At 41.3% G+C, this 26,349-nt stretch overlaps 1 protein-coding gene across 1 annotated transcript in view; it reads right to left on the bottom strand.

Moving 5' to 3' along the window:
* Nucleotides 1–2,539: 2,539 nt before the first annotated feature.
* Nucleotides 2,540–26,349, bottom strand: part of cacna1ea (calcium channel, voltage-dependent, R type, alpha 1E subunit a) — a 90,530-nt gene continuing 66,720 nt past the window's right edge. Inside the window, exons 20-49 of the mRNA XM_083888058.1 lie at nucleotides 26,034–26,101; nucleotides 25,749–25,840; nucleotides 22,263–23,171; nucleotides 20,605–20,849; nucleotides 20,142–20,253; nucleotides 19,035–19,164; nucleotides 18,446–18,505; nucleotides 18,119–18,237; nucleotides 17,643–17,739; nucleotides 17,126–17,286; nucleotides 16,785–16,922; nucleotides 15,599–15,800; nucleotides 15,306–15,470; nucleotides 14,492–14,602; nucleotides 14,329–14,409; nucleotides 14,031–14,216; nucleotides 12,976–13,067; nucleotides 12,272–12,431; nucleotides 11,002–11,129; nucleotides 9,657–9,753; nucleotides 8,498–8,603; nucleotides 8,283–8,390; nucleotides 8,069–8,169; nucleotides 6,957–7,057; nucleotides 6,658–6,826; nucleotides 6,311–6,439; nucleotides 5,904–6,051; nucleotides 5,365–5,546; nucleotides 3,845–4,540; nucleotides 2,540–2,807 (exon numbers count right to left, since the gene is read on the bottom strand). Coding sequence (XP_083744184.1) covers nucleotides 3,986–4,540; nucleotides 5,365–5,546; nucleotides 5,904–6,051; nucleotides 6,311–6,439; nucleotides 6,658–6,826; nucleotides 6,957–7,057; nucleotides 8,069–8,169; nucleotides 8,283–8,390; nucleotides 8,498–8,603; nucleotides 9,657–9,753; nucleotides 11,002–11,129; nucleotides 12,272–12,431; nucleotides 12,976–13,067; nucleotides 14,031–14,216; nucleotides 14,329–14,409; nucleotides 14,492–14,602; nucleotides 15,306–15,470; nucleotides 15,599–15,800; nucleotides 16,785–16,922; nucleotides 17,126–17,286; nucleotides 17,643–17,739; nucleotides 18,119–18,237; nucleotides 18,446–18,505; nucleotides 19,035–19,164; nucleotides 20,142–20,253; nucleotides 20,605–20,849; nucleotides 22,263–23,171; nucleotides 25,749–25,840; nucleotides 26,034–26,101 — 4,952 coding nt within the window. The 3' untranslated portion in view covers nucleotides 2,540–2,807; nucleotides 3,845–3,985. The remainder of the gene's footprint in view (nucleotides 2,808–3,844; nucleotides 4,541–5,364; nucleotides 5,547–5,903; nucleotides 6,052–6,310; nucleotides 6,440–6,657; nucleotides 6,827–6,956; nucleotides 7,058–8,068; nucleotides 8,170–8,282; nucleotides 8,391–8,497; nucleotides 8,604–9,656; nucleotides 9,754–11,001; nucleotides 11,130–12,271; nucleotides 12,432–12,975; nucleotides 13,068–14,030; nucleotides 14,217–14,328; nucleotides 14,410–14,491; nucleotides 14,603–15,305; nucleotides 15,471–15,598; nucleotides 15,801–16,784; nucleotides 16,923–17,125; nucleotides 17,287–17,642; nucleotides 17,740–18,118; nucleotides 18,238–18,445; nucleotides 18,506–19,034; nucleotides 19,165–20,141; nucleotides 20,254–20,604; nucleotides 20,850–22,262; nucleotides 23,172–25,748; nucleotides 25,841–26,033; nucleotides 26,102–26,349) is intronic.

The following is a 26,349-nucleotide window of genomic DNA, read 5'->3' on the forward strand; positions in this document are numbered from 1 at the left end:
TGATGTGCGAGTGATTGCACGTCCAAAAGCTGCAGTAGATCGACTTCTGAAAGACCAGAAGATCACAAATCATCAAAGTTGGATTTTGGATTACATGTAACATGTAACAAAACTGATACGGTCAGAATGAAACAGAATGTGTTATTGTCAAAACAGCAAACGCTTGGCATATTGAAGCAGTAGATCAATAATAAAGAGCAGTTTTGTTTGCTCATCGCTATTCTGAAAGCAAACCAGAGGCCTGTGGAGAGGCTTTAGTCTTTTAGACACGCTGATGTTTTGGTGAAAGGTTTAATGTTTGCACTAGTTGCTTCAAAATGCAACTTGATGCTTGCTCTCACACAAACAAGTTGTAAATGATTTTTTTTGCAGGGCCTCTCCACAACAGACAACAACATCCAAAACACATTTTCAAGTTCTTTCACTCAGCAGAAAACTGGAACCCAGCATTTATGGTCTAAGTGGATGAGTAATGCTCTTGGTAAAAGACTGACATTGTGTGGATTATGCAGTGAAAACAGTAAAAGAGAAAAAAAGTGAGACACACTTTCCTCCTTTCAGACTGCTCTGCGTTCAATATCACTCCTGTCTGTCCACATATAAAGCAGCCAGAAAAGCATGTCTGTGTCTGCTTACCTTTCACCCCTGCTGAGGACATGTCTCCTCTGGTCCAGCCATGATGTTTTACTTTAGGATGCAGGTGAGGCTGCTGTGGTGTGTTTACGCCCTGCAGAGACGAAATGTTTGGACTAAACAGACACAAACAAACTGGAAGCCAGAACAGCGAGAGCGAAGATGAGCTCTGCATCATGTCCTCGGCATGACACCACATGAGAACTGATGCTGCTGGACGAGCATCTCGGCTGCTGTTAGACCTGGTCCAGAGGGGAGGCGGGGTCTAACTGGCATCCCTATGTTCACACCAGCACACTCAGGAATATGTTTTCATCTCTCAGAAACAAACTAGATATCTCACCTAGGTTTCTGCTCAGCTTTTAGTCCAGCGACTCTTTCACACTTTTATTTTGGGAATATAGGAATATACAGACAGAAACACACAATAACACACACACTCACTCCTGAAGAGTGGAGTAAGTTTTGTGAAAAACACTGTGAAAATTTCACAATAAATGTTTTATTTATGCAGCCAATGTCTCCTAACAAATGTAGTGCTGCTTATTAGATTTTGATTGATTATTAAATTTGTAATAACTGACATCGGTGACACATTTTTCACCTTTTACCAAATTGATAACTTGTGCTGATGGTGACTGATTGTATATTATTAAGCTAATCCTGTTTTTTGTGTTTTTTTCCACATGTTGTTATAAATGTCCTTAGAAAACACCTTAACTCTGCCTTTAAGTGATAAGTAAAACAGCCTTTTCTTCTGTGTTGGTATCCATGATTTCAAACAGCAAACAAAAAAGAGTCCCTCACACTGTCACACTGTGTGTGATTCTTTGTTTAGTTTAATCCTGCTGCCACCTGTCTCTCATATAGTTGTGCAGTTTATTTTAGTTTTTTGCCACATCCATGATCAAAAGTGAGGCTTCAACTGTGAAGCTTAATGATATGAACTTTGAAAACACTAAGTATTCAAATGCAGTAATCACCCAGAGGAGTAAAGAGCAACGACAACTCTTTAATGGTCCTTAGAACAGATTATGTGAACACTTCTTCTGTTAAAAGTCATACACAGACATTGCTATGGAAATAAAATGTAAACAGTGCAATCAATTAAACATTGATTTATTTTGTACAGTTTATTCTACATAATTTTCCAGAAAGCATCTCTATCTAGCAAATCCAGGCTTGATGGGTAACTCTTTGGGTGAGTGTCCCCAGGCACAGATTAGGCTGTTCTGTACAGAAGGACGTGGAGTTCAAGTCCTCGGCTGCACTGTACATGTAAAGCAAAGTCCTATAAACTACAGGCTGAAGCCTCAACCTGACCTGTATGAACTGACCTTTGACGTCACACACACTTCTCTTCTAAAACACATCTTTATTTTCTCCAGGACCTTCTGTGAGGAGCTTCAGCAGGTTGGTGAGATTTTCTTTTGTCACCTATGTCCAGTTATGTCCCGTGTTCACATTTTTAGAAAACATGTTAAACTCAATACATTAGAACAACTCAACAGCACATGATATAAATATACATCTTATTTAGGGGCAACAGTGTGTTTGCAGATACTGATGGTGAGAGCTGGAAATCGGGAGGTATAAACATGTCACTGTTTGATTACTTAAATGGTGAAATTAATCTAATTAAAACGTAATGAAGACACCAAGTCAAGAATAACCAGACTCATCTCTCACACGTGTCCCATTGTCACCATGATCATGCATGTGGAACTTTACCATAACACTGGAGCACAGAAAATACCACAATGCTTGTTTCTACGAACCAAAACATATAGACTTCAGTGTGACAGAAACAATTTGGCAGTTAGACACAAAATCATACCGTGATTTTTCTTCTTCTGCAAACGCATCCTTATTGTGGAATTCATTTGCATGACATGAGAAAGGAACATCCCAGGAGAAAACACATCCTCAGCTCTATGTACAGGAACAAAATGGCTTCAGCCGCCTTGTTGGCACAACAGAAGCAGGTGGTTTTCCAGCACATCAACGTGGAGAACAAGCAAGAGTTTGGCTTCACCCACTTGGCCCTACAGTGATCGATTACAGTCCACAAACACAGCAAAGATGGACGACAGTGTGTGTTTAAAAATCGTCCTGGTGACAGTCAGGTCACAAGATATCATGATAACTGACATGGAGAGTTTTAGGCCCAAGATCTGAAAAAAAAAATCTGGTTTTCGGTTAATATGTCACACAACCGATATAGTACCTGAGACAAAACATCTGTCATTCCGTAATCTGCTCAACATCTTTAGCTTCTTTTTCACAAAACACGTCTGTGTACGGTGCTGATTAATTTGTTTTTTCTGTTTACGAAAGGGCAGAAAAATAATGAGACTATCGCTGGATGGAGATTTAGCTCACATTAAGCCCACAGAGAATGAGGATATTGTTTTGTAAACATGAATTGTTGGGAATGGCTGGTTGTCGGTTAGAATCCGGCAAAAACAACCCTGGTTTCATTGCTACAGTTGCACGTACACACAGTTAAACCTGACAGCTAACACCTCAAATGGCCTGAACATAAGAAATACAAGCTGACGTACATTCAATGTTACATTTGTACAGTACTGTGCAAAAATTGCCATTAGATTTGCTGTTGTAGCAATGCTATAATGACCATACAGTATAATTATTTCTCAATCACTTTCTCAAAAACAGTGTGTCAAGTATTTAGTGTGACCTAACCTTACACTGACCCTGGCTCCATTAAAGCTGGAATGGAACCTTAATTAACTCGTGTTTGTCTATTTCATGTTGAAAAATATCTGCTGTGAAAAAGGTCTATATCAGTCACATTATTAAATTCCAAATGCCAATGATCGCAGAAACTGAAATGCATAAAAAAAAAACGAAGCTGCTGATGCCCTGACACTTTTGCACAGTACTGTGCATGCTATGTTCACCTACACCAAATGCACTCAAATCACTTTCTTGGACTGAACAAGAAAATTGGACTCCTTGGATCAACATCTCACCATATTTGATCAAATGTCCAAAAACACTAACGCTAAAGGCTTGGCCACGTGGGTTTGCCTTCAGTGAGCTACTCGTGGTACTTTAAGTCTCTGCTACTCATCCGATTTGGCAAATTTTCCTCTATTAAGAGCATACACACAAAAACACATACACACGCTCCCTCTAGCCATGACAGACACACAAGCAAGGGCAGGTTGCAGAGAGAGACACACACCCAGGTATCCAGATAAACAGCAGTGTTGTTCAGTCCTGCCTCTTATGCTACTGGTGCTGAGAATAGAAGCTCTCAGAGCTGCACAGGAGCTACAGCCTCTGAGGTGACAAGTCATTCCACGCATCACCTGTCCTGTACATTTTAGCAGCGGTCGTCCTCGTCCGTGTCACTTAGCAACTCGCCGGCTCCAGACGGACTCACTTGGCCCATGTGCTTCTGGAAATGCCCGTTAGGAACCTGCCAGGAGTGTCTGAGCTGAGGGGCAGAGTTTATGGCGTTGGCTCGTCCCAGGCTGGTTGCCACGGCAGTCTCAAAAGTGAGGGTCTCCTGCTGATTGCCTGCCTCGCCACCTCCAACGTCCTCATGGTAGGGAAGGTAGGGCTCTGAGATGTAGCGGTGAGGAGATGGGTGGCTCATTGCTAAAACTTGACCTCCGGATGACCCTTGGCTTGCAGATAGGGGGACAGCCTCCTTGTCAGCTCTCCATGAGGAATCTGTGGAAGTGACAGGTCCATCCTGAGCCTGTGTCTGTCCCTCAGACGAGGTTACTGGTGTGGGAGAGCTTTGGGCTTGGCAAACCAGAGGGGAGTAGGAGATGTAAGGCCTCGGGCGAGAGGGTGTCTGGGGCAACTGGCGTCGATTACGAGGAGTACCGGACTCTGAGGCTGAGTGAGCTGGGCTGCCTGATGTGTTGACCTGCAAATGACACAAGCACAAAAGGGAGAGGATCACTGTTGTATGCCCCTTCACTGTATTCACATATTTAGTGTTAAGAATGCAAAAAACAGTAGTAGGTTCAATTTTTTGCACGTGAAGCATGAGAGTGGTAAGACTTAGCTATCCAGTGCCCAAGTGTCTTTTTTCTTCCTCAGAAAAAAAACAAAAAATGCAATAAAAACCAATAAAGCCATGAAACATAAATAAAAACAGGCCTGAGACTCTACAAGCAAGGATGGCTCACCAATGTGTGCTGTTCAAAACCAATGTTTAACAATTGCAACATTCGAATGAATGTAGGTCTGTTATAGCCTGGATAATGCCTGACTGCATCGTTCAAGATTGAGCGCAAGTCTGCAAAGGGGTGTAGTCACCTCCCACTTTCAATAGACGTGACAAACATATAGAGATGAAAATGCCTCCATAAGCTGGATATGCCTACAACCAGTCAACCAAATAATAATAAAAATGTGTGGAAAAAAGGTGCTTGTTGCTACTAGAAAAGTGCCAAGCATGCCTCTAGCGTGCCAGGGGTTTGTGATTGGTTCCCTTTTTAAGGAGATTCGGAGGTTGGCCAAATGGTGTACTTGCCAGACGTGTCTGCAGAGCGAAATAAAATATCTGGGATGGGACAAGTCTGTCACCACCTACAGTATAGCACATAATATCATGGAAATATTAGGGAAAATTCAGTGCATAAAGTTTACCGATGGAAACGGCTGCTGAATGTTCATGAACATCAAACCGTCAGCCATGTTTTCTGGAAATATGGGGTTTATATATCCTTGTATCCTCTACTTCACCTGTCTCTGTAGGTTGTGAGTACGTCCTTCACTAGGTGAGCGGGACCGTCTTCTCTCACATGAAGCATCCTGGCTCCGCTCCTCAGAATTGCAGCGTGACACGTCAGGAGACAGTAGGTGGCGCCGTTCCTTAGATCGCCCTCTCTCATGAATACCTGTCTCTTTGTGGTTGATTCTTGGACCTACAAGGTGGAGTAGACTTCAATTAACCAAGAAAACTTTTTCAATTTCAAATTAAATTTTAAGGAGAACAAAAGCAACAACATTTTTACAGTCAGAGTGAGTATGCAAATATTCTGGGATGTCTCATGGACTGTATGGGAGAGGAACCAAATGCAGAGGCAAATTAAGACTCAAGCTTCAGTTTAGTCCTTCCTTAAGGTTCACGTGTGTTGGAGTATATTACATAAAATGGATCTGTGTAAATATGTATGTATGAGTGTTTATGTTTTGTTTCCGCAAGATTCATATTCACACAAATAATGCTTTGTTCAACCAAAAACAAGTCCATATCATAATGAAGTAGCGTGTCAGTTGACCTCTGTAGCTCCTCTGCCGAGGTCTGTATGTGTCGTCAGGACTGACTCTCTCCAGAGAGTGTTGTTCCTGCCACAGGCCGTTCACACACTGGTCACCGATGGTGGAGAAGGAGCGCTTCATCAGCTTACTGTCCGCTGACATCCCCAGCTACGTTTACAGAAAACAACCAGAGGAGGAATCACTGAGACAGCTAAGAACGAGGACGACAACTAATCTGCAAACACACGCTCTCTCATGCACACAGATCACATTTTGTCATTATGTACTAAGCAGCCATAACACATTATCCTAGTCACTACAACGGCTTTAGTTTAGCCTAATGTGCATCAAGTGAATTTTAATTGTTTATTGACTCTACAATGCAGGATTTGTTAGGAGTATATGTTTAAATAAAGCGTATCATTACCTGTGGATCAACAGCCAGTCTGGGCATGGAGGATGCTCTGATAGATGCTGTCCGCTGAGGTGTTTTAATAACTGTCGGGTCCTTCCCGGCCTCTTGAATCACTTGGTTAAACTCCACTACATCTGGCACCTGCGTACATGAACAACCACAGAGCAGAGATTGGCTGGGTCTTTTTCACATTTCTCTCCAAAAGTCAGAAATCAGAGAGGGGATACGACAGAGACAAGACTTCGGTTTTGTTTGGTCATATTATTTTATCATTTAGTGTGTTATTGAAGGGTTATTGTTGACCAAAAGTCATTATGGAAAAAGCAGACAGTTGTGATCACAGGACAACAAGTAGTTACCAGTGTGTGTAAATGATGTCGATGGAGATGATGCGGGTGGTGGTAGGGGTGGTATGGTGAACGGTACTCATCATCAACCACCTCCTCCTTCTCCATAGAGTGAGGCAGTGGCTGCAGAAACATCTCTTGGGGGGAAATGGGACTGAGTGCCACAAATCCACCTCTGGTGCTGAAAAACACCAGATAAGACAGGGAAACAATGATGCACACTGATTTTCTGTTTTAATTGATGATGACAAGGGAAGGGAATTTTCCAAGTCGACCAGCACAAATAAGAGAGTTAAAATGTCAGTATTTACAGGGCAGATCCAGGATTGTGTCTAAGGAACGATTTGGCATTGCATAGGATTTCTTGAGGCAGAGAGGAAGCGTCCATACGCTGGAACATAGGAGCATGTTTCTGTGGAGAAAGAAAGACACAAGGGAAAGATGAGTCATCAGCAGATAGCTGTGTTTTTCACATATACTCAACAAAAATATAAACTCACAAACTTGAAATGGTGAACAAAAATAGAATGTCATGACATTTGCTCAGATTCTTGATGCATTTGTTTATGGAATGATTTGTTTTGCTCAAACCCAGTAGTCCAGTGTCACTTGGCCACTCCTATTGACTACAATCTCAGATTGAGTATTTCAACTCACCAGAGTCATGGAGCATGGCAGAGTGGTGGTCAATATGCGTGACCAGTACACAGACACTCTTTATGGTCTGCTCAATAAAAGGGCACACCAAAATGTGGACTTTTGTCACTTGTCAATATGCCACAGATGTCACAAATCATGAGGGAGCGTGCCATTGGCATGCTGAGTGCTGGGTTGAGCGTTACAGCTGTGGCAACACAACTGAATGTGCGTCATTCCACGATCATTCAAGGCCACGATCGACAACCTGGTGATGTCCATGCGTCACCGTAGTACCGCTCTGCGTGAGGCTAATGGTGGACACACACGTTATTGAAGTTTTGAACTTGGATCATCAACCCTCATTGAGTTCTTCCTGTCATTACTCCAGGACTTTTGTTTTGAAATTGATCCTAATGCTCGCCAATTAAAGCCACTTTATTGATAAAGTTGTTCTAGATAGTTACTCTGTTTGTCACATAACAAGAACTACTTTTTTTTATGTGCGTTTATATTTTTGTTGATATATATATATATATATGTATATATACACTGTATATATATTGTATCGTTGGACAAAAGTGAAAGTTGGAACATTTTATTAATAAAATAAATACTTAGAATGTATTTTAGGCTAAACCTTGAAGAAGTGCAAACAACAATATCTGCCTCTTTGTTAATTTAATGACTAGACAATGGCCAGAAGACAAGAGAGGCTGCATTGAAATGCAAATGAAGTAACACAAAGTGATAAAAATAAGAACACATACATAAGAAAACACGGTACCTGTTCCTCTAGTTGCTGTCGCAGCTTCTTAGCTTTGCTCTGCTTGTAATAATCCATGATCATCATGGCAGCGTAGATCTTCCCTATGGTCATGTCACTGGCTGAGATGGAAGAAGCAGAAATAAACAACATATGTGACCCTTTAACGGCACTATCAACAGAAAAATAAATCAGTACTATGATGACAAAGACATTCTTTTAATGTTGAAGTCACCTTTGTGAATAGGAACCAGCAGGTCCAGCGCCTTCTGAGAGAGATGAGGCCAGATGACACTGATCTCCTTCTGCAGGTCCAGGTCCATCTGATTTCTATCTTCTCCACCTGAAAAAAACACAACAGGATATGCAACAGAGAGAAGAAGCAGATGCATTCAGTGTGATGTTTTATTGTTTTATCACAATCTCTTGAGCTTTCACATCGGGTCTAACCTCTGGCTATCTTGACTTCCAGAGCAGTGCGGATGAGGGCCATGAGGGTGGAGGTGAAGTGGACAGACATGTCATCGTCCACAGGCATGTTCATCAGGACTAATCTCTGATGGCAGCAAGATATAAAGCATCAAAGTCAGTCACAACACAGACAGACAAACAAAAAGAAAAAAGAAGAAATAAATCAAAATCACACAGAACTGCTGTGGCTGCTCAAGATTCTACATTTTTACATGCATTCTCTCATAATCATCATCTTTTAAAAATGACCCTTTACACAGATTTTCAGGGTCACACACAGGCAAGACCATCAATATTTAATTACATTATGAATATGTTCAAATAGAACTTAATGAGCTTGTCTACTCAACTTTATTGAAAACAATTTTATGAGCAACCACGGCCTTTCTGGGCATTGGCGCATGTAACAACACCTTAAGTCACAATTTCCTCTAACTCAAATTAAAATATGCCAACATATACAGGAAAACACTGAGAGGACATGCATGCTATTTCCTGTATCTTTTCTTGGACACAAGCCCATTCAATCAAACAATGCTGAATGTCCAAACATGTCCTCTCTTGTCCTCTTGTAAATACAGGCAGAGAGAATCAGGTGCTTATCTAGTTAAATAAAGGAAGAGGGACTCACATGACACACTGCACGGTAAGAGAATAGTGTTGGTCTGCGATGGAGCATGCTTGCAGGCTCACAGAGTCACTCAAACACACACACACACACATCACAAAAACACCACAGATGTAACACTGGGCTGTGACAGGAGGCACATGCAGACTGGAATATGTAAGAAAAAGAGAAGCATGGAAGACATGAGAAACAACTGACAGCAAAGTTTTACAAGTGAGAAAAAGTTTAGCATGTAGATGTTTAAGAACTTTATCAGTAAAGTGGCTCAGAAAAATACATTTCTCAGTGAAGATGCAAATTAAAACAGCCAAATCTTTACAGTCGCACTTTTTCGATCTGCCAATGAAAAATACTGAAACTGGAACAAGCAATGCTGCATCATATAATGAACAAAGAGAATGCTTTGCCTTTCCAACACAACATGACACACAAAAATGAGCTTCACCAGTGCTTATTCCTGTAGATTAAGACATGGAGGCAGTGCCTGTTATTCTCCAGAGTTTAGTCTACCTTATATGCCACCTTGGAGGGGCATTTCTTGCCCAGGCCAAGAGGTGGCGACATGTTGGTCAACATCTCATACATGTCTGTGTAATGGATACGACCACTTTGGGGCGCCAGGTTGCCATGAAGATGGGGATGAGAGAGAGGAATAAAAAAAGAGATGGAGAAGAAGGAGAGAAAAGGAAGGGAGAGGAATGATATTGGAAGTGGAACAGATATTGAATTATGGTGAAGGTGTCGGGGAGTGCGCTCCCAATTAAAGTAGGAGGAGGAGAGCAGGACAGGATGGGTAAAAGAGAGGGACAAGAATGAAGGAGAGACAAGAGAAAGGATTATTCCAAGGTTGCACACAGGAGGAGAGAGTAACGCAGGAGAAACAAAACAGGTTGTACTCTTTCTATGCTGCCAACTGGGCATAGAAATCTGGGAAAGGAGAAAACCTCAGACAAGGATGAGCAAAGGAATGACAGCCTCATTGGATCTGGTACTATAATCACATACTTACATAGTGTGCAGGAGTCTGACACTACATTTTTAACCAGATCCAAAAGGTAGAAAGAAACCGGCTTCCCTCAATTTCCTCAACAAGTGCTCAACAAAAGCTCTCCCCCAATACGACAGAGTAAATGAGGGACGCCCTGTGCCTTAGTACCCAAGACTGGAGTGATGCCATTCTTTGACCTGACTAACACACCCCTAAAGGGTCAAGCAGGGCGTGATTGTTGGTGAAGGGAAGGAAAAGGAGGAATAGAAGGGAGTGGTCCTTGACATGGGGGAACCAAACCTTGCATGCCACCCTGTGTGGGCAGTTCTTTCCAAAGCCCAGGGGAGGTGAGATAGTGCGTACAACTTTGTACATCTCCTTATAGTGGATCCTACCACTGGAAAGAACATACATGTCTTTAGTTGTTGGTCAGTACAGCTGTGTGCTCCAAAAGAAGGGTGACATCGCGTACATGGAGTCATTATTTCGTTTTGTGCAAAGACATCATTTAACAAATGAAAAATAATATCAATATCACTAAAAGCCCACCTGCATGACCGTCACACTTTATTAATCACTGCTCTTCATTCAACAGCAGCTGCAACCACTGAGCATTATTTTACTTTAATGTACTGTACAGTGCACTCTAAGGGGTAATGAACCATGAACAATGTACTTAAAATGCTTTTTCATTGTGTTAGTGGAACACATTTATCTTTTTTTTTTCATTATTGTTCTTTTTGTCGTTTTTAAATCACAACACTGTATCACATGAGAGTTTGTCTCTGTAGCATTTGATGTAAATGAAGTGGTTGTGTGTGCTTGTGAGCACAGACTGCACTGCTCTGCAGACTGAGAAACACTGACCAGGCAGCACGATCATACTCCCCCCAGATCCGAACAAACTCATCCAGGTGGTGAGGGCCCAGGATGGAGGAGTCTCTGGTCAGATACTCAAAGTTATCCATGATCACAGCCACAAAGAGGTTCAGCATCTGGGCAGAAAACAAAGAGCAGAGGACTGAGAAGCCTCGAACATAAAAGGCAAAATAATACAGCATGATAAAACGTGCAGTTCAGCATCTTAACAGATTATTTTATGTGCTTAGACCACACTTAATTAATTATTGTTGCAAATCAGCACTAGAGGTCAAACAATGTGTGTTTTTCTATGGCTGATGCAGATACCAATCTTTAGAAATCAGTTCAGCCAATGGCTGTTATCTAATGATGACTTATTCTGTTAGCCCATTGAGATGATGAGTTCAAGTTTCTCACTGAATGTCTGCATGTTTAGAAAGAAGTTGAAAATTAGTGCAAAATGATTGATTGAAAGTAGAAAATACACCTGAATACTTCGATGATAGCCAACGTGGTAATGGCTAAAATGAAATGCCGCGGTATGAATGAGACTATCACAGACAAGTTTGAAGTTTGAAAGAAGCGTCTACAATGAAGTATGTGGAATCAGTAAGTAGTAGAAAATGTGTGTGCATTAAAGTGCATTTGAATTCATCTGAATGATACATTTTCTTTGATAAATAATTTCAGAAAGTAAAAAATATTTTAAAAATTTTGAACAGACTCAATAATGTCATAATTAAGCTAAGTTTCTGCGTTTAAGTATGTGCAAACTAGTAGGAAACTGAACATTTGTGTTTCTCAATTCATCGTAAAAGGCAAAAATGTGCAAATAACGTTGCATATTTGGGAAATTATGAAATATTCCAATGAGAATTATCCAAGCCATAATGTTGTGATTGAACTAAATTAAGTTTATTTGTTGAAGGGGATGACTGCCTCAATCCCACTAATACACATCACCTATGATCTGTATCTACATCCTTCATTTTGTGTCTAAAAAAAACATATACACTCAATATTTAATATATGAAACAGAAATATTAACTTTGTCACATTAAATGGAAAAAATACAGCTTTAGTGACTTAGCAGCGTTGGTTTCGGACGACAAAAATGTGTAAACTTGCACAAATAAATCCTAGTTGATTATTATTGAATTAATGGGCCGAGTTATACTTATTCCAGTAAGTGCAGATTATTAAAAATGTCAAATATCGGCCAAAATAATCCGAATTATTTTCAGAATTATTATTCACTTTAGTTTCTGTGACGTACCAGGAAGGAACTGAAGAAGATGAAGGAGACAAAGTAGAAGTAGGCAAAGTCTGAGCCACAGCCTCCCTCTGGCTCTGATGTAAGAGAGGGGTCCATCTCACACTGCTGTCCCCCCAGACACGACAACATGATCTCCTGCCATGACTCCCCTGTGGCACTCCTGAACACACACACACACACAAAAACACACAACACAAGGAGAAGGCATTTTAGTTGATTTAACACACACACACACACACATTTATAGTCCATAATGTACACAGTATATCTGACCTTATTTTTACATCTATGCAAATATATTGTATTCAGGAAGTTTTTTTTCTTCATGTCATATGAGATAAACCTTACATTTAAATCAACAGTATGACCATTTTCTCCTAGGCAGGAACTTAACTTGATGTATCACTGTGTGTGTGTCAGCAAAGCTATTTCTAAAGGAGAAAAGTGGTAAACTGCAGCATCCATCACCTCCTGACACCAAGCAACCTCTCAGGTCCTAAAAAAGCAAAGCCTTGCAAATGCAACCTAGCAACACGATTCAGACTACTTCAAATGCCTTATTTAGTGGATCAAGTGTTGTAGGAGAAAACAAATGCACTTCTTTTGCAAACTGAAGCTAAGCTACTGGTTTAAGTACTGTGTTGAGTTTCAGATTGGATCCCTGCTCCCAAGAGTTGTGTTTACAAGATGCCACCGTGTCCTACCTGAACAGCAGCATCAGAGCACCACTGAAGCTCTTGAAGTTGTTGTGCTGGTTAATGTGAGTCTGCTCGTTCAGCTTTATGTTCCCAAAGACCTGATGCACCCACACATTCACACAAAACAAGAAAATGGTAAGTAAAATGTATTTCTAAAGAACATTTAAACACAGCTTACACTGACCAAAGTGCTGTACACAGTGGATGAAGAGAAAAGAAAGCTTTGAACATTATGAACAATTGGGACAATTAAGACACAATGTGATAGAAATGAAAGTGCTGAGAAAGCCTGTGACAACAAGTGAGTTTTGAGCCTAGATTTAAAAGCACAGATCGAAGGGGCATGTCTAATGTCAAGTGCCAACTGATTCCACAGTCGAGGGGAAGCAACTGCAAAGACTCTTATCTCCTTTTTTGTCTTAGACGAGATCGGGGACATGGAGGAGGGATTTTCTGCTTGATCTCAGAGACCTGGAAGATAACTGGGGATGTATCAGGTCAGAGATGTTGTCTGGGGGCTAGATCATTGAGAGCTTTGAAAACTATCAACAGGATTTTTAAATTGAGATCATGATATGACGGAAAGAGTTTGAGTTTAGCAACAGTCCTTAACTGATAAAAACAATTTAACAGAAGAAATTTGGTTATGAAGACAGAGCCCAGGTTTCATGCATAGGATTTAACATACGTTATTAGACGGTCAAGGTTGTTATGGAAACAAAACTTCCTTAAGACACTCTAAGAAGGTCTGTAAGGAGTCCTCAGATTTGAGTGGTAGATACCGTACAACTGCGATCTTGAATTTTCTGAATTATGTTACCTGACGGGATCATGTATAGACACAAGAGGATTGGACCCCGGATGGATCCCTGGGGGACACCACAAGACACAGGGACAGAGGATGAAGAACACAGGCCTACGGATACTGACAATGACCTGTGACTGAGATATGAATTAAACCATTTTAAAGCTGTACCCTTAATGCAGACCCACTGTTCCGGTCGTGACAGGAGAGTGTTATGGTCGACAGTATCATAAACCATCTCTGACCTCGGACTGACCTGCATGCCAATTATGGCGTAGATGAAGAAGAGCATGGCGATGAGCAGGCAGACATAGGGCAAGGCTTTGAACGACTGTACGAACGTCCACAGAAGAATCCGGATGGTGTAGCCTTGTCTCAGCAGTTTGATCAGACGAGCAGCCCGGAACAGCTTCAGGAAACTCATGTTGAATGTATCAACAAACTGGCAAAAGGACAGAATACAGTGCTGATGTTGACACGGACTATAAATAATCATTTAGACTCTCTCTCTATTTGGATCTGATCATATTTATAAATCGTGTTTTTATTATTACCTGCAGGTCGACCACAATCTCAGTAATGCTGCCCAAGACGGTGATAAAATCAAAAATGTTCCACGTGTCTCGAAAATAGTTCTGCACAAACAGGAGAGATTAATTAAGTCATTTCTAAAGAAGATCTTGAATTCAACTTCAGGAATTTTTTTTTTTTTCTCACCAGAAAACCAAATGCCATGATCTTGAGGATGCACTCAACAGAGAAGAGGACAGTGAAAGCTGTGTTCAGATGCTTCAGCACAGCCTCGTATGCCGGTGGAGCAGAGTAATACTAAAAAAAAAAAGACAGCAGGAAGATTAAACTACAGGAAATCTGTGTTTGAATATTCCCTGACTACTGCAGCTAAACCTCATGGTAGGAGCCTGATATCAGTGTGAACCTCAGCCCTGCACCTTGCAGATCTACAACTTGATGGAAGATTCCACCAGACCCATAAATCCTGCCTCAGTCTCTACACCTCTCATATGTCGCACTATAAAAGGAGTCATTCCTCTAGTGGCGGCAGCCGCAGTTAATGAGGTCATGCTAAATAGCAGCCCCTGGACATTATAGATCAATATTTAATACAGGCTGAGTCACCCCCTGCCTGTCTGAATGAACAGCAAAGTCCAAGAAAAGTCAAGTTGGGGAAATACACATATGTGCTGAGAAGAGGGGAAAAATAAAATAAAAATAAAAGGTGAGAATATCTAAATGCAAACACTTGACGCAGTGCTGAGCTTCTTTTTTCAAAAGATCCATGCCTCTACGGGAGTGACACTTGTAGGCTTAACATAAAACCTAAGTGTTAACAGTCACAGGTTCACAGCAGAGTATGTAACTGAGAAGCAACACACAGTGTGTTTTTCCTATTATCAAACAAGACTGTGTGGGAAACTGCAGGTCGTATTTAAGAGAGAGAGCAGACAGATTCTAATACTCTAGGCTTATTAGTCTTATTGATTTCTGCTTATCATAGCTGCATTTCCCTCACCTTCATCATCAGTACAATCGTGTTGAGAGCGATCATGGTCAGGACCGTGTACTCAAAAGACGGTGACACCACAAAATGCCACAGACGGTACTGGAAGGTGTGACGGTTCTGCGGCATGTAACGGGTCAGTGGTTTGGCACCGATGGCAAAGTCAATGCAAGCCCTCTGAAATATAAGAGACGAGGGGAAGAACAACAAGAAGAGAACAGGAGGGAATGTTACGGTAAAAAACATATAATCCATTTAATTTTTTGCTGTTTGCCTTCACATTTGCTGGAGGAAACTTCCCTCACCTCATTCTTCTCCAGGCTGCACTCCTCCATCATCTTATCCCCCTGTTCCTGGAAGGTGATGATGATGAGAGCCACAAAGATATTGACAAAAAAGAAAGGAAAGACAACAAAGTAAATGACGTAGAAAATCGACATCTCCATCCTGTTTCCATGGCTGGGCCCTCTGTCCTCCTCAGTCACATCTACTGAATGCTGCAGGACCCTGAAAAAAACAGAAAAACAATTCATGGAAAGGTGACCATTTTATTGGTCTGGTCTCCAGAATATGGCTCCACTATCAATAAATATAACTCCAAGCTTTATGAAATGTTATTATATTCAAGATAATTTAGCACTAGTGAATTAGTTATTATTCCCTGTAACACTTATGGCATAGAGTGTTTCTCTACATGTTTCAGTATGCTACATTCTTAAAACATGGAGTCCTTTCATGATTGGAAATTAAAAAGACGTCTTTTTACACGTCCTGATGCATTAATTTTTAATGACTGATCGTTTGCTTTTCCCTCTTATCGACCTTTTTGAAATTAGTTTCATGTTTATTTGTCTCTTTTCCTTAATAGAGGTATGTGTTTTTGAGCTATTTGGGATTGTTCCGTGTTGTTTTTGTGCAACATTAAGTGCAGTAAAAAATATATTTTTTTCATCCTGAGGGAGGTCACCGCTGGAAATGTCAAGTGCAGATAGTGAAATAATAGATAAAGACACCTTTATGAAATGAATGTAAAAATATGAAACATTAGATTGAGGATGTAGATCATGTTATATTTGATTCTATTGTAAATATGTACTGAGCCCATGTACAGTACTGTGTAAAAGTCTTAGGGCATCACCAGCTTTGTTGTTTTTATGTTTGACGAATTCTGTGATCTTTGGCGTTTGGATTGAAACGATATGCATGAAAGTTGGTTTTGTATATTAAAAAGCTGTCAATGAGTTTAACTCCTACAACAGCATGTCATGAATAAACCTGGTGTAATTGACCTTTTTCACAGCAGATATTTTAAATATAGGACAAATACAGGTTTTACAATATGATTCATTTGGGTTTATGAGCCAAGTTTATACGTTGGTTGCTAAATACTTGACACTTTAACCTGTAGAATCTGTTTTTTTGCTGTATTTTCTGGATGCATTCAAACAAATCACTCAGATCTGAAAGTACAATATCCAGTCAGATACTAACTGAGGCCATCCTTCTCCAGTGGAAACAGTGAAGAGCGTGAGAAGGGCCCAGATGACGTTGTCGTAGTGAAACTCGTGCCTCTTCCATTCTCTTCGCTTCACCTCTTTCTTGTCTTTCCCGTAGTCAATGTAGTAACCCCTACAACAGCAGAAAATAAACACATAGTAAGAAGTGAAGAATCCAAGAAGGCAAGTAGTATTTCAGGAGCCACAGAACAGATAAAAACAAAAAACATTATCAAGTAAAAAAGAAAAGGACACACAAAAAAACTCTAGGAAGAAAATGAAGGGAGAAAGTAAAAAATAAGAACTGGAAGAAGTAAGTAAGTAAAGGAGTATTACTGGCAGTCCTTCTCCGTGTCCTTCGAACTGTCGGTACAGTAGAAAAACTTTCCTTTGAAGAGCTGCACAGCAATGACGGCAAAGATGAACATGAAAAGTTTGTAAACGATCAGGATGTTGAAGACGTTCTTCAGAGACGTCACCACACAGTCAAAAACTGCCTGGAAGAGAAAGAACAAAAGAAGGGAAGAAAAAAGGTGCATATGATTTTCAATATTTTATCTGCACGAAGATTTAATTTTACTAACTAATCTCTGCAATAATCGAATGTCAAAGTCATGGAATCTGCAGCTATGACTGTTACTGGCATGGCATTAAACTATTCTTCCGGTATGTTCATGTTCTGCACATAATCTTTACTTTCTCTCATCAGTATTAGTTTAGCAAAATGTGTAATTTACATTTCTATATTTAGAAAATTGGTGGTTAGTCATAATTGTATAGTGACTCATCTTCTCCTCTCTCATGGTCTTGTAACAAAAGCATCAACACACAACCAAGACTGAGTGTGTCTGACCTTGAGTTTCGGAAGTCTCTTAATAGTCTTCAGTGGTCTGAGGACACGCAGCACCCTCAGAGATTTGATGGTTTTAATGTCCCGTCCTTTGTTATTTCTGCACAACAAACAGAGAGTGTCAGAATCACATGCACATGAAAGATTGTATTATGTAGACAACCCTTCATTGTTTTTCTAACTTAGTAATCTTGCTATTAAGTACAATAGACTGTTACCCCAAAACATTGCTGTTGGTCATTTCCACATAGACGCCATTCCAAATAAAAAAAACAACAAGTAAAAAGAGCGGAACATGTAAGTCGTTATAGTTACAAACAAAATACATCATTTTCTTTATATGATTAGAAACACGTTACAAGCATGTAAAATGACGATTTTGATACTATGTTTTTTATTGTGGTGGATTATATTGGGTGAAATGGAGCTGCATGTATGCTATTTATTTTATTTAAAAAATAAATAAATAAAGAATTGATATTGTGACTGACGTGAGGGCAAAGGCCACCAGTGCTCCCACCACGACAATAAAGTCTAGGATGTTCCACAGGTCTCTGAAATAGGAGCCATCGTGCAGGATCAGGCCCTGGTCAATCATCTGAGGACAACACAACAAAAACAAACAAACAAACACAAATCATCAGGCATGCAGGGTGTAGGGTGCAGTTATTTCTGTTGCAAGGTCATGAGCACAGAAAGTCATTGGTTCTGACAAATCTGTGTGTTCATGTGATCAAAACAGTAGCATGACTGTGTAAAAATACTGACATCAGTCACCAAAGCGTCATTTTTAAAGAAAAACTCACCTTAATGATCATTTCAAATGTGAAGACTCCCGTGAAAACATAATCAAAGTAACGCAGAACCTGCAACACGTATGACACAGAACAACAAAGAGGAAAATGAGTAATCCTTCCACTGGTTGATTTCATGAAGTCTGATTTTATTTTACCTCAGACTCTCAGCTTGTGGTTTATGAAGAAACAATCTACTCAGATGACAGTAAGACAACACGTGATAATTAGCTTTATCCTTCCTAAACAACAAGACTCAGCACGAGTCAGACTTGCTTTGCCTTAATCATCCGCCATCTAATTGCTTCCAATCAAGTCACATTAGCAGCTTTTTGCAAAACAATTTGAAGAATGTTTATTAAGAAACATTTTCCTTTTTTTTTTAAATGATACTTTCACTGCTTGGCCTAGATGATAAGGAGGAAGGAGACCCCAGGCTCAGATAAAAAGTGATTGAAATCATTTCTCAGGGGCTAATGATTGAGGCGATGATCGTCACTGAGACAGCAGAAATATTCTGGCCTCTGTGAAGTTATTAATGTGACAGCAGTCCCTGTGTCGGTGAAACCATTTACTAAATGGATAGATGGGAACATTATACCTTATTCCAGTCAGAGGAGGCAGCCACAGGGTCTTCAGCAGCAAGTGCTATACTACTAGCAGCAATAACCAGCAGGATGCACATCTCAAAGTATCGGAGGTTCACTACATAGTGACAAGCTCGGCGAACGCTGAGGGAGAACAGATGGCAGAGAGACAAAGGGTCAGATCTCATGTAAGACTGACTGTACAGGCCTGAAGTGGAGCTGAAAGTCAACTGCAACAGGACTTAACAACGTGGCTGCGGTGCAACAAATCTGAACTAAACATGTGACATTTACAAAAATCATCGGCATTTAACTGCAATACGAGAGAAAGGCTGTGCATCATCGACCCGATTAACATTATCATGTCCACGATTTGATTCAACAATGCTGCGTGATGCGCTACATTCCTCAATGTTCAGTTTTTGTTTTATTAACCCAAGGTACGCTAGGAGTCTCCAAATAAAAACAATTACAAAAGATGTAGTTTGGGGAAATTGTTCTCTTGTGTTGTTTGGGTTCCCCGTGTCTTTGTTGGCAGAATGGGCAGCAAACGGCAATGAAACATCTTCATCCAAATTGAAAATACATAGAATCTAACTGCCTAACTAGTTGTACAGAATATGTCCTTCCTCTCTGTGATGTTTCATAGAGGGTTTGGCACAGAAGTTAAAGCAGAAACAGGTAAAGCAGATGAGGTAATGATGTAATTAAAAGTCAAAACTGTCCATTACCTTGAATAAAAATACGCATTTCTGTGGATTTTAAAATACAGTAGTGCTACATATTATATCTTTACAAATTAAATGACATGTTCCATCTCCCCCCAAAAAACCAAAATGTTATTTTCTTGCACAAACACCAATTAGTGATAGAAAGTAATACTGCTGTAGTCAAGCTCCTGCTTCTAGCAACTGGAGTATCAACAAGCAATGTTATACGGCTGTAACTGATTACGTGCTGCCACAGTATTGATGCAGAATTATCTATGTTCACAGCGCAGTTCACCCCTAATGAGGCCTCCACACCGCAGAGAGGATATTTGTGAAAAGTCAGCTCACACAGGACAAACATTAAACACACAGCAGTCTCCTGTGAGAGAAGTGTGAGTGGTGGTAACTTACGGGTTGTCAGGTTTGAAGATGAACATGCTGTTTGGAGTCACGGTGTTGACAGGATTTGTTACCTCTGCCTCCTCCTTCTCCGACTTACAGATTTCATGGTCTTTACTGTTGACTAGAGAAGGTCAGGAGAAGAAGTATCTGTCAATCATTTATTTCCCACAAGGGTACACTCTGAGGAGATGGTGCAAATTGAGCAGGGTTTCAATCAGGAATATACGCACGGAGAACTGAGAACAATGGTGAGCTAAGTCAGTGGATGATGATAACAACTCACTGCCTCTCAAAAGGCGACAATAGTTGTAACTGTGATATTTCAAAACTAAACTGCTCATATGTTAACGAGACATTGGACACTTCTAGAAATTAATGTCACCGTCTCCAACAGGATTATGATTAAATACACCGTATCCTGTGACCAGGTACAATAGAAAGTAAATAAAAACCAACACAGTTACACATATACCTGTGATCGTGGAAAGCTCCAGACATGACTGCACACTTGGCATGTCAATGATCACACTGGAGCTGAGCTGAGGTTTGTCCTGATCCTGCTCTGGATTCTTGTCGTCTTTATTCTCCTCAGAAACGTCAGGAGGGGACAAATCTGAGTGCTGAGGAGCCTCCTCTTGCTTCGTGGGACAAAGGTTATCAGTGTGGCTTTGATTGTTTGGCGGTTTTGTGTCCCCTTCTTCACTCTGATCACCTTGTCTAGATGCAGACACAAACTTTTAGTGGAAAGACAGGAGTGTCGGTGTTTAATTACACTGTTGGTGTTGTTAGGTGGTGAATCTGTAATCCCAAAATAGGGAGGAAGGCGGAGCTGATGCTGAGTGGTTAATACGCTCAGTTTATTTATTTTTTTAGCCTAAAGAGATTGTTCAAGTTTTTCTTTGAAGCAAAATTATATAAGGTACTAACACATAGTCAACAATGACTTTACAGAGAACATGGCCGTCAGCGGGGACACATGGAAGAACAGCGTGCTTAAGTCTGTGACATGGTAACAATAATGTGTTTGCTGCTTTATCTCATTGTTAGACAGGAACCGTTTCTGACAGGAAACAGAAGTTTGTAGATGACTCCCCTCTCCTCAGAGGTGCACGAGGCAGGTCTTTTTCAGGTCTTTCACCTTCTCCCTCTCAAGCCCCCTAATATGCAGCGCATCACGGGTGCATCCAAACCCCCTTAAAATCCACTGTTTCTAGTCAGTGATAAGTGTTAAGATGCACCCAACAACTGTGGTTTACATCACAGCACCAAGGTTTTTTGATGAATTGATGCCTGCATCAGTAAGTTCAAACTTCATCCATCCATCCATTATCTACTGCTTTATCCTCCACCGGAGGGTCGCGGGGGTGCAGTGCCTATCTCAGCTGACATAGGGCGATAAGCGGGCTGCACCCTGGACAGTTCGCCAGTCCATCGCAGGGCGACACATATAGAGACAAACAACCATTCACTCACTCTCTTACACCTACGGTCAATTTAGAGTGACCAATTCACCTAATCCCAAAATCTGCATGTTTTTGACTGTGGGAGGAAGCCGGAGAACCTGGCAAAAACCCACGCACACACAGGGAGAACATGCAAACTCCATGCATAAAGGCCCTTGTTCCAACCGATATTGGAGAAAAAGTGGAAAACATTTAAGCTCGTGTAGATATTATTTGCTTTTAGTGAGGTATTTGAAACCTGTATTTCCTTGTGTTCCTGCTGGCAGGCTTTCTCTCTGTGTCTCAGCCTGGTGAAGTCAGAACTGAATGTGTCACTCCTTCCAATTTGCAGTATACAAAACATAGCACAGCACCCAAAAACCACACAAACCAAACAACCAAACATAGTCACATTGTCCTTTGGTTGAAGTCTAGTTTGGGAACATTTGATTCATGTCAACCCTTTCCCTTTACTTTCCTGTCACCTCTCATCTAAGCTATCATTAAAAAGGCCTGAAGAAATTAAGCACATGGAATGTGACATGTGTTACATAACAAGGCCGTGAATATCACTGGCATTTATGTGTGACATCTTGTCTCTGACATTTCTGTTCCTCTAAAGTTCTGTTTATCAGAGGAGAAACATTCTTTGCCAAACAAAGCTCAGCACGCATCGGTCTCATCTCACCTGCTGTCCTCAGGTTTGGACACCACCTCTGTTTTGGTCTCCACCTCCTTCTCTTCTAGCTTCCCCAGGTTCTTCTTCCTCTCTCTGCTGGTTGAGCGACTTGCCAAAGGGATTTCGTTCCCGGGAGACGATCCCTGACTTCTGGCTCCTCTCTTATGGTCGCAGTGATGCTGTAACCTCCTGTCCCTGATCCCACCAAGACCTCCAGTCTCAGGAGTCAGTGCGTTAACGTTATCCGGGGGTCTGAACTTCTTCACTGCCCTGTGTTGGCGATCGCCATTCAACCTTGGGCTTTGACGCTCGCTGATGCTGTTGTGACTCTGGCTGACAGTGAGTTTCCCACTCTCAGAGACCGGCTCAGGTGCAGGTGGCTCTGGTATGGTCATAGCCACAGTCACATCGGGCAGAGGAACTTTTTTGGGATCTATTGACTCTGGAGGTTCTGGTATTTCACCAGAGAGTGTGGCATCCAGAGGTGTGTCAGCAGGCACAGTTGAGCCTATAGCCTGGTTCTTGACTGGGGATGCTGAAGGATCTGTCAGGCGTTTCAAGCTCCCAGACGGCGTTTGCTGCACGGACTTGCAGTGCAGCGACAGTGGACGTCCATGAGGGGCCTGGGCTGGAGCAGGAGAGCCATCCCTGTCCTCGCTGGGGGTGCTGTGTAGGACCTCTCGGCTGGACATCTGGCGGTGTCTGCGCAGCTGGCTGGTCCTCTGCTCCCACACTGACATAGTCATCCTTTTTCTTCTCTCTCTCCTAGACATGAAAGAGTTAGAGGGGTTGAGTGGTGGGAGAGGACGGCCCTCCCTGATGCTCCCCGGCTTCTCCTCCAGGGAGCAGGAGTAGGTAGGCCGGCTGCGGTGGATGGCTCTTTTTCTGTACAGGTAGGGCCGCCGCCTTCGGCTTCCACTGAGAAGAGAAAGACATCATTAATTCAGTATGAGAAAGAATTTATTATATATTATTTTATTTAATTCATTTGTACTTTTATTGATCCAGGTTCAAAGTGACTTTGTTTGTCATGCTCAAAAGGCAAATTTGAATCAAATCCATTTGACGGTCATTAAATTCTACTTTCTAGGTCCCTCTTTCTTGAAATGTACATATGCTTGAATAAGAAAAAAAATACTTATACTAAATATGTATATGACAGAACACAGCAAGTGCTTTGGTCTGAATTGTGAGTATTCACAACAAAAAAAAGTGGAATTTCATTTCAACATGAGGCGATTTACTGGATCAATGACGATGTTAGGTGATAAATTAACCAAGCCAGGTGTTGCTGAGTGACTTCAATAACAGAAAGAGTATGAAACAAAATGAGTCAGTGGAATATATATAAATATATATATAAAGAAAGTGGGATCAAATGCTGGTTGGAGAGTTCGGAGGAACAGGACAGAGAATAAACAGAGACCACACAGGATGAGTAGGAAACATTTACCCATGTACGAAAATCAGACAGGCGTTAGTGAGAGATTCAGAGAGCAAAACAGACAGTGTTACTTACTGGAGCGTGGACTCTTGTGTGGTCCGTGTTATCAATGAGCGATTGGTTGAAAACAAGACATTAGTGCTTTTGTGAGCAGAGACAAAACAGGCCAGGAGACACACAGCAAGCAATCCCCAAATATCAAAACCTGGCCTTTCACGCAAGGACCAAAGTCACAGAAACAGCTTCAGATCATGTTAATGCCTCTCATCAGCTGTCCTGAATTTGCTATTCAATCTTAAAGGTTAAAGCTGCTCACTTTATTTATTCTATTTCATTTGATTGCCATATTGTGCCTTATTTCTATAATTTTAATGGCAAACAAATGTTTTTTTTGGTTCAAAAAAACCAAGGGTACTTTTGATGCTTTGTTGTGTGTCTCCATTGGAGCCAAGCAGCACATTGACAAACAAGATGGTAGCAAGTATTAGAAACAATTATACAACATTCATAAACATCAACAGTAAGCACGACATTGATAAGAAGACTGTTTTAAATAGTCTGAGCTACAGTATGGGCACAGGTAGAACACACAGAGATGGGCTCCATCAGCGAGGAAAGAGTACACATTTACAGAATATACCCTTTGTACAAGACCACCACACTGGGATGCAGCTCTGAACACCACTGCCACCACCTCAGTGCAGTAACACATGTGCGTTCTTTCAGGACATGCTAGTAAAGCCAAATCAGGACATTCCACTGCTCAAAATATTACGCTACAGTCAGGAGTGAAGGACTGAAGACTTCACATTGGAAGAAAAACTGAACACACACTGAAAACATTATCAGTGTGATTCTCAGTGAGTGTGTGTTTTTCTTACACTTTGATCATGCCAACCAGACACATGCATTCCCAAGGTGAAACTGTCATCAGCCCCCAAACATGCTGCATCTCTCTTTTGCTCTCTCCCTTTTTTTACTGAACAAACTGTCATGCAAGTTTCCTCTAGGTCAGCAGGGGCAGGTACCACTGGGGTTTCATAGCTGATATCAGAAGTGATACCAGGAAGCCTTAAAGTCCAGAGTGTCCTCGCTGAACGCAGATGCCAGGCCAGATGACCCCATGGTATTCTAGTCTTCTCTATGTGCTCTGTCAAGGGCTCAACCCTCAGCCGGCTCCACTGACCCACTTCTATCATTTATCTACAGAATAGGAAACTGAAAAATAATGCCATGTATTAAAACATTATCTTCTCCCACATGCCCATGCAACAAAGTGCTTGCATTCAGAGGGGCAGAGGTCGCCACTCTTGTGCATGCACATGCACTTCCACCACCTATAACAAGCCTTTGTGCAATCAATCTCTCAGGGACAAAAAAGAAAAATCATTTAATTCCACAAACAGAAAGCTGGAGAAAACAAGATCAATTTTACCTGAAGAACCAAACATTTCCCGCAAGTGAGAGGAATGAAACAGATCACAGCCTGTACACACTTCACTTCAATGTCTGACACTCGCTGCTCACCGCAACATCCACTTTGGTCAGTATGTTACTGTCATGGACACACCATGTTAATTTGGACACACAGTAACCCTGTCTCCATGACAACATTACCGGCACCTCCCACCACGGTGTGGAACCAGTAACCATGGTGACATAAGACTTCAATTAGGAGGAAATTACAGTGAGGGGAGCAGGAAGAGATCTGATAGGAGACCTTTAAGAAAAGATGTATCAATAAGTCTCTAGTGGGACAGCAGCACCAAATACTGATTCAGGCTCCAAGTGACAAAAAGCCAGTATTTACACAGCAGCACATCTTCAGGCTCTGTTTTAATGACCTCTCTGTCTCTGTTTCAACTGCTGAATCCAGCTCTACTGCACCAAATCAATGACGGGTTATTTGCTGGTGGTCAAAGCAACTTGTGCAAAATGCACACTGAGGACTATTCCTACATATTGTAGACATTCTCTGATGGGAGGGGGAGGGGAAGAAAGAGAGTTGAGGAGCAGGTCAGACAGGAAGAGCAGTCGCTTACAGCACTTACTCTGAAGACATAAAGGAGGACAACGGTCCAACCTCCTTGGCTTTCTGGAGAGCATGCTTCTGGTTGAAAGCTGCCTCTGCTTCCTCTTCATCCTGATTAAAAGATGAAAAAAAGGCAACAACTGTGGTTTACATCACAGTAACTGGGAGTTTAATTTAACAAAACTGAAGTAAAACAGAGGAAAAGCAGAACTGGACTCGTCAAAGGAGCACATTCTTAAATGAATAAAAGCAGATAAGAACATCCTTGTTACTTGTTGATCCCTTTAGTTATTTCCTCTTTTACCTTGGTTAGTTCTTGTGCATTGGCAAGATTATCCACAGCAATGGCCAAGAAGACGTTCAACAGAGTGTCTGGTCACACCTGTGTTAAGGACTGACACAACTCTGACGTCCTTGTTACCAGACGGACAATTACAGTACCAATATTACAGATACCACTGAAAATCTACAATCCAGTCTGCACCTCTGCAGCTCAGCTGGCCTGAATGATCAAATCCAAATGTAAATCAGATCACAGGCTGCCACTCACACGCACATACACACACACACACAGACTGTAATATCTGCGTTTCCTGTTTCCGTTTCCTAAATTGACAAAA

Source organism: Microchirus variegatus, assembly GCF_963457635.1.
Source record: "Microchirus variegatus genome assembly, chromosome: 4".
Lineage (NCBI taxonomy): Eukaryota > Metazoa > Chordata > Actinopteri > Pleuronectiformes > Soleidae > Microchirus > Microchirus variegatus.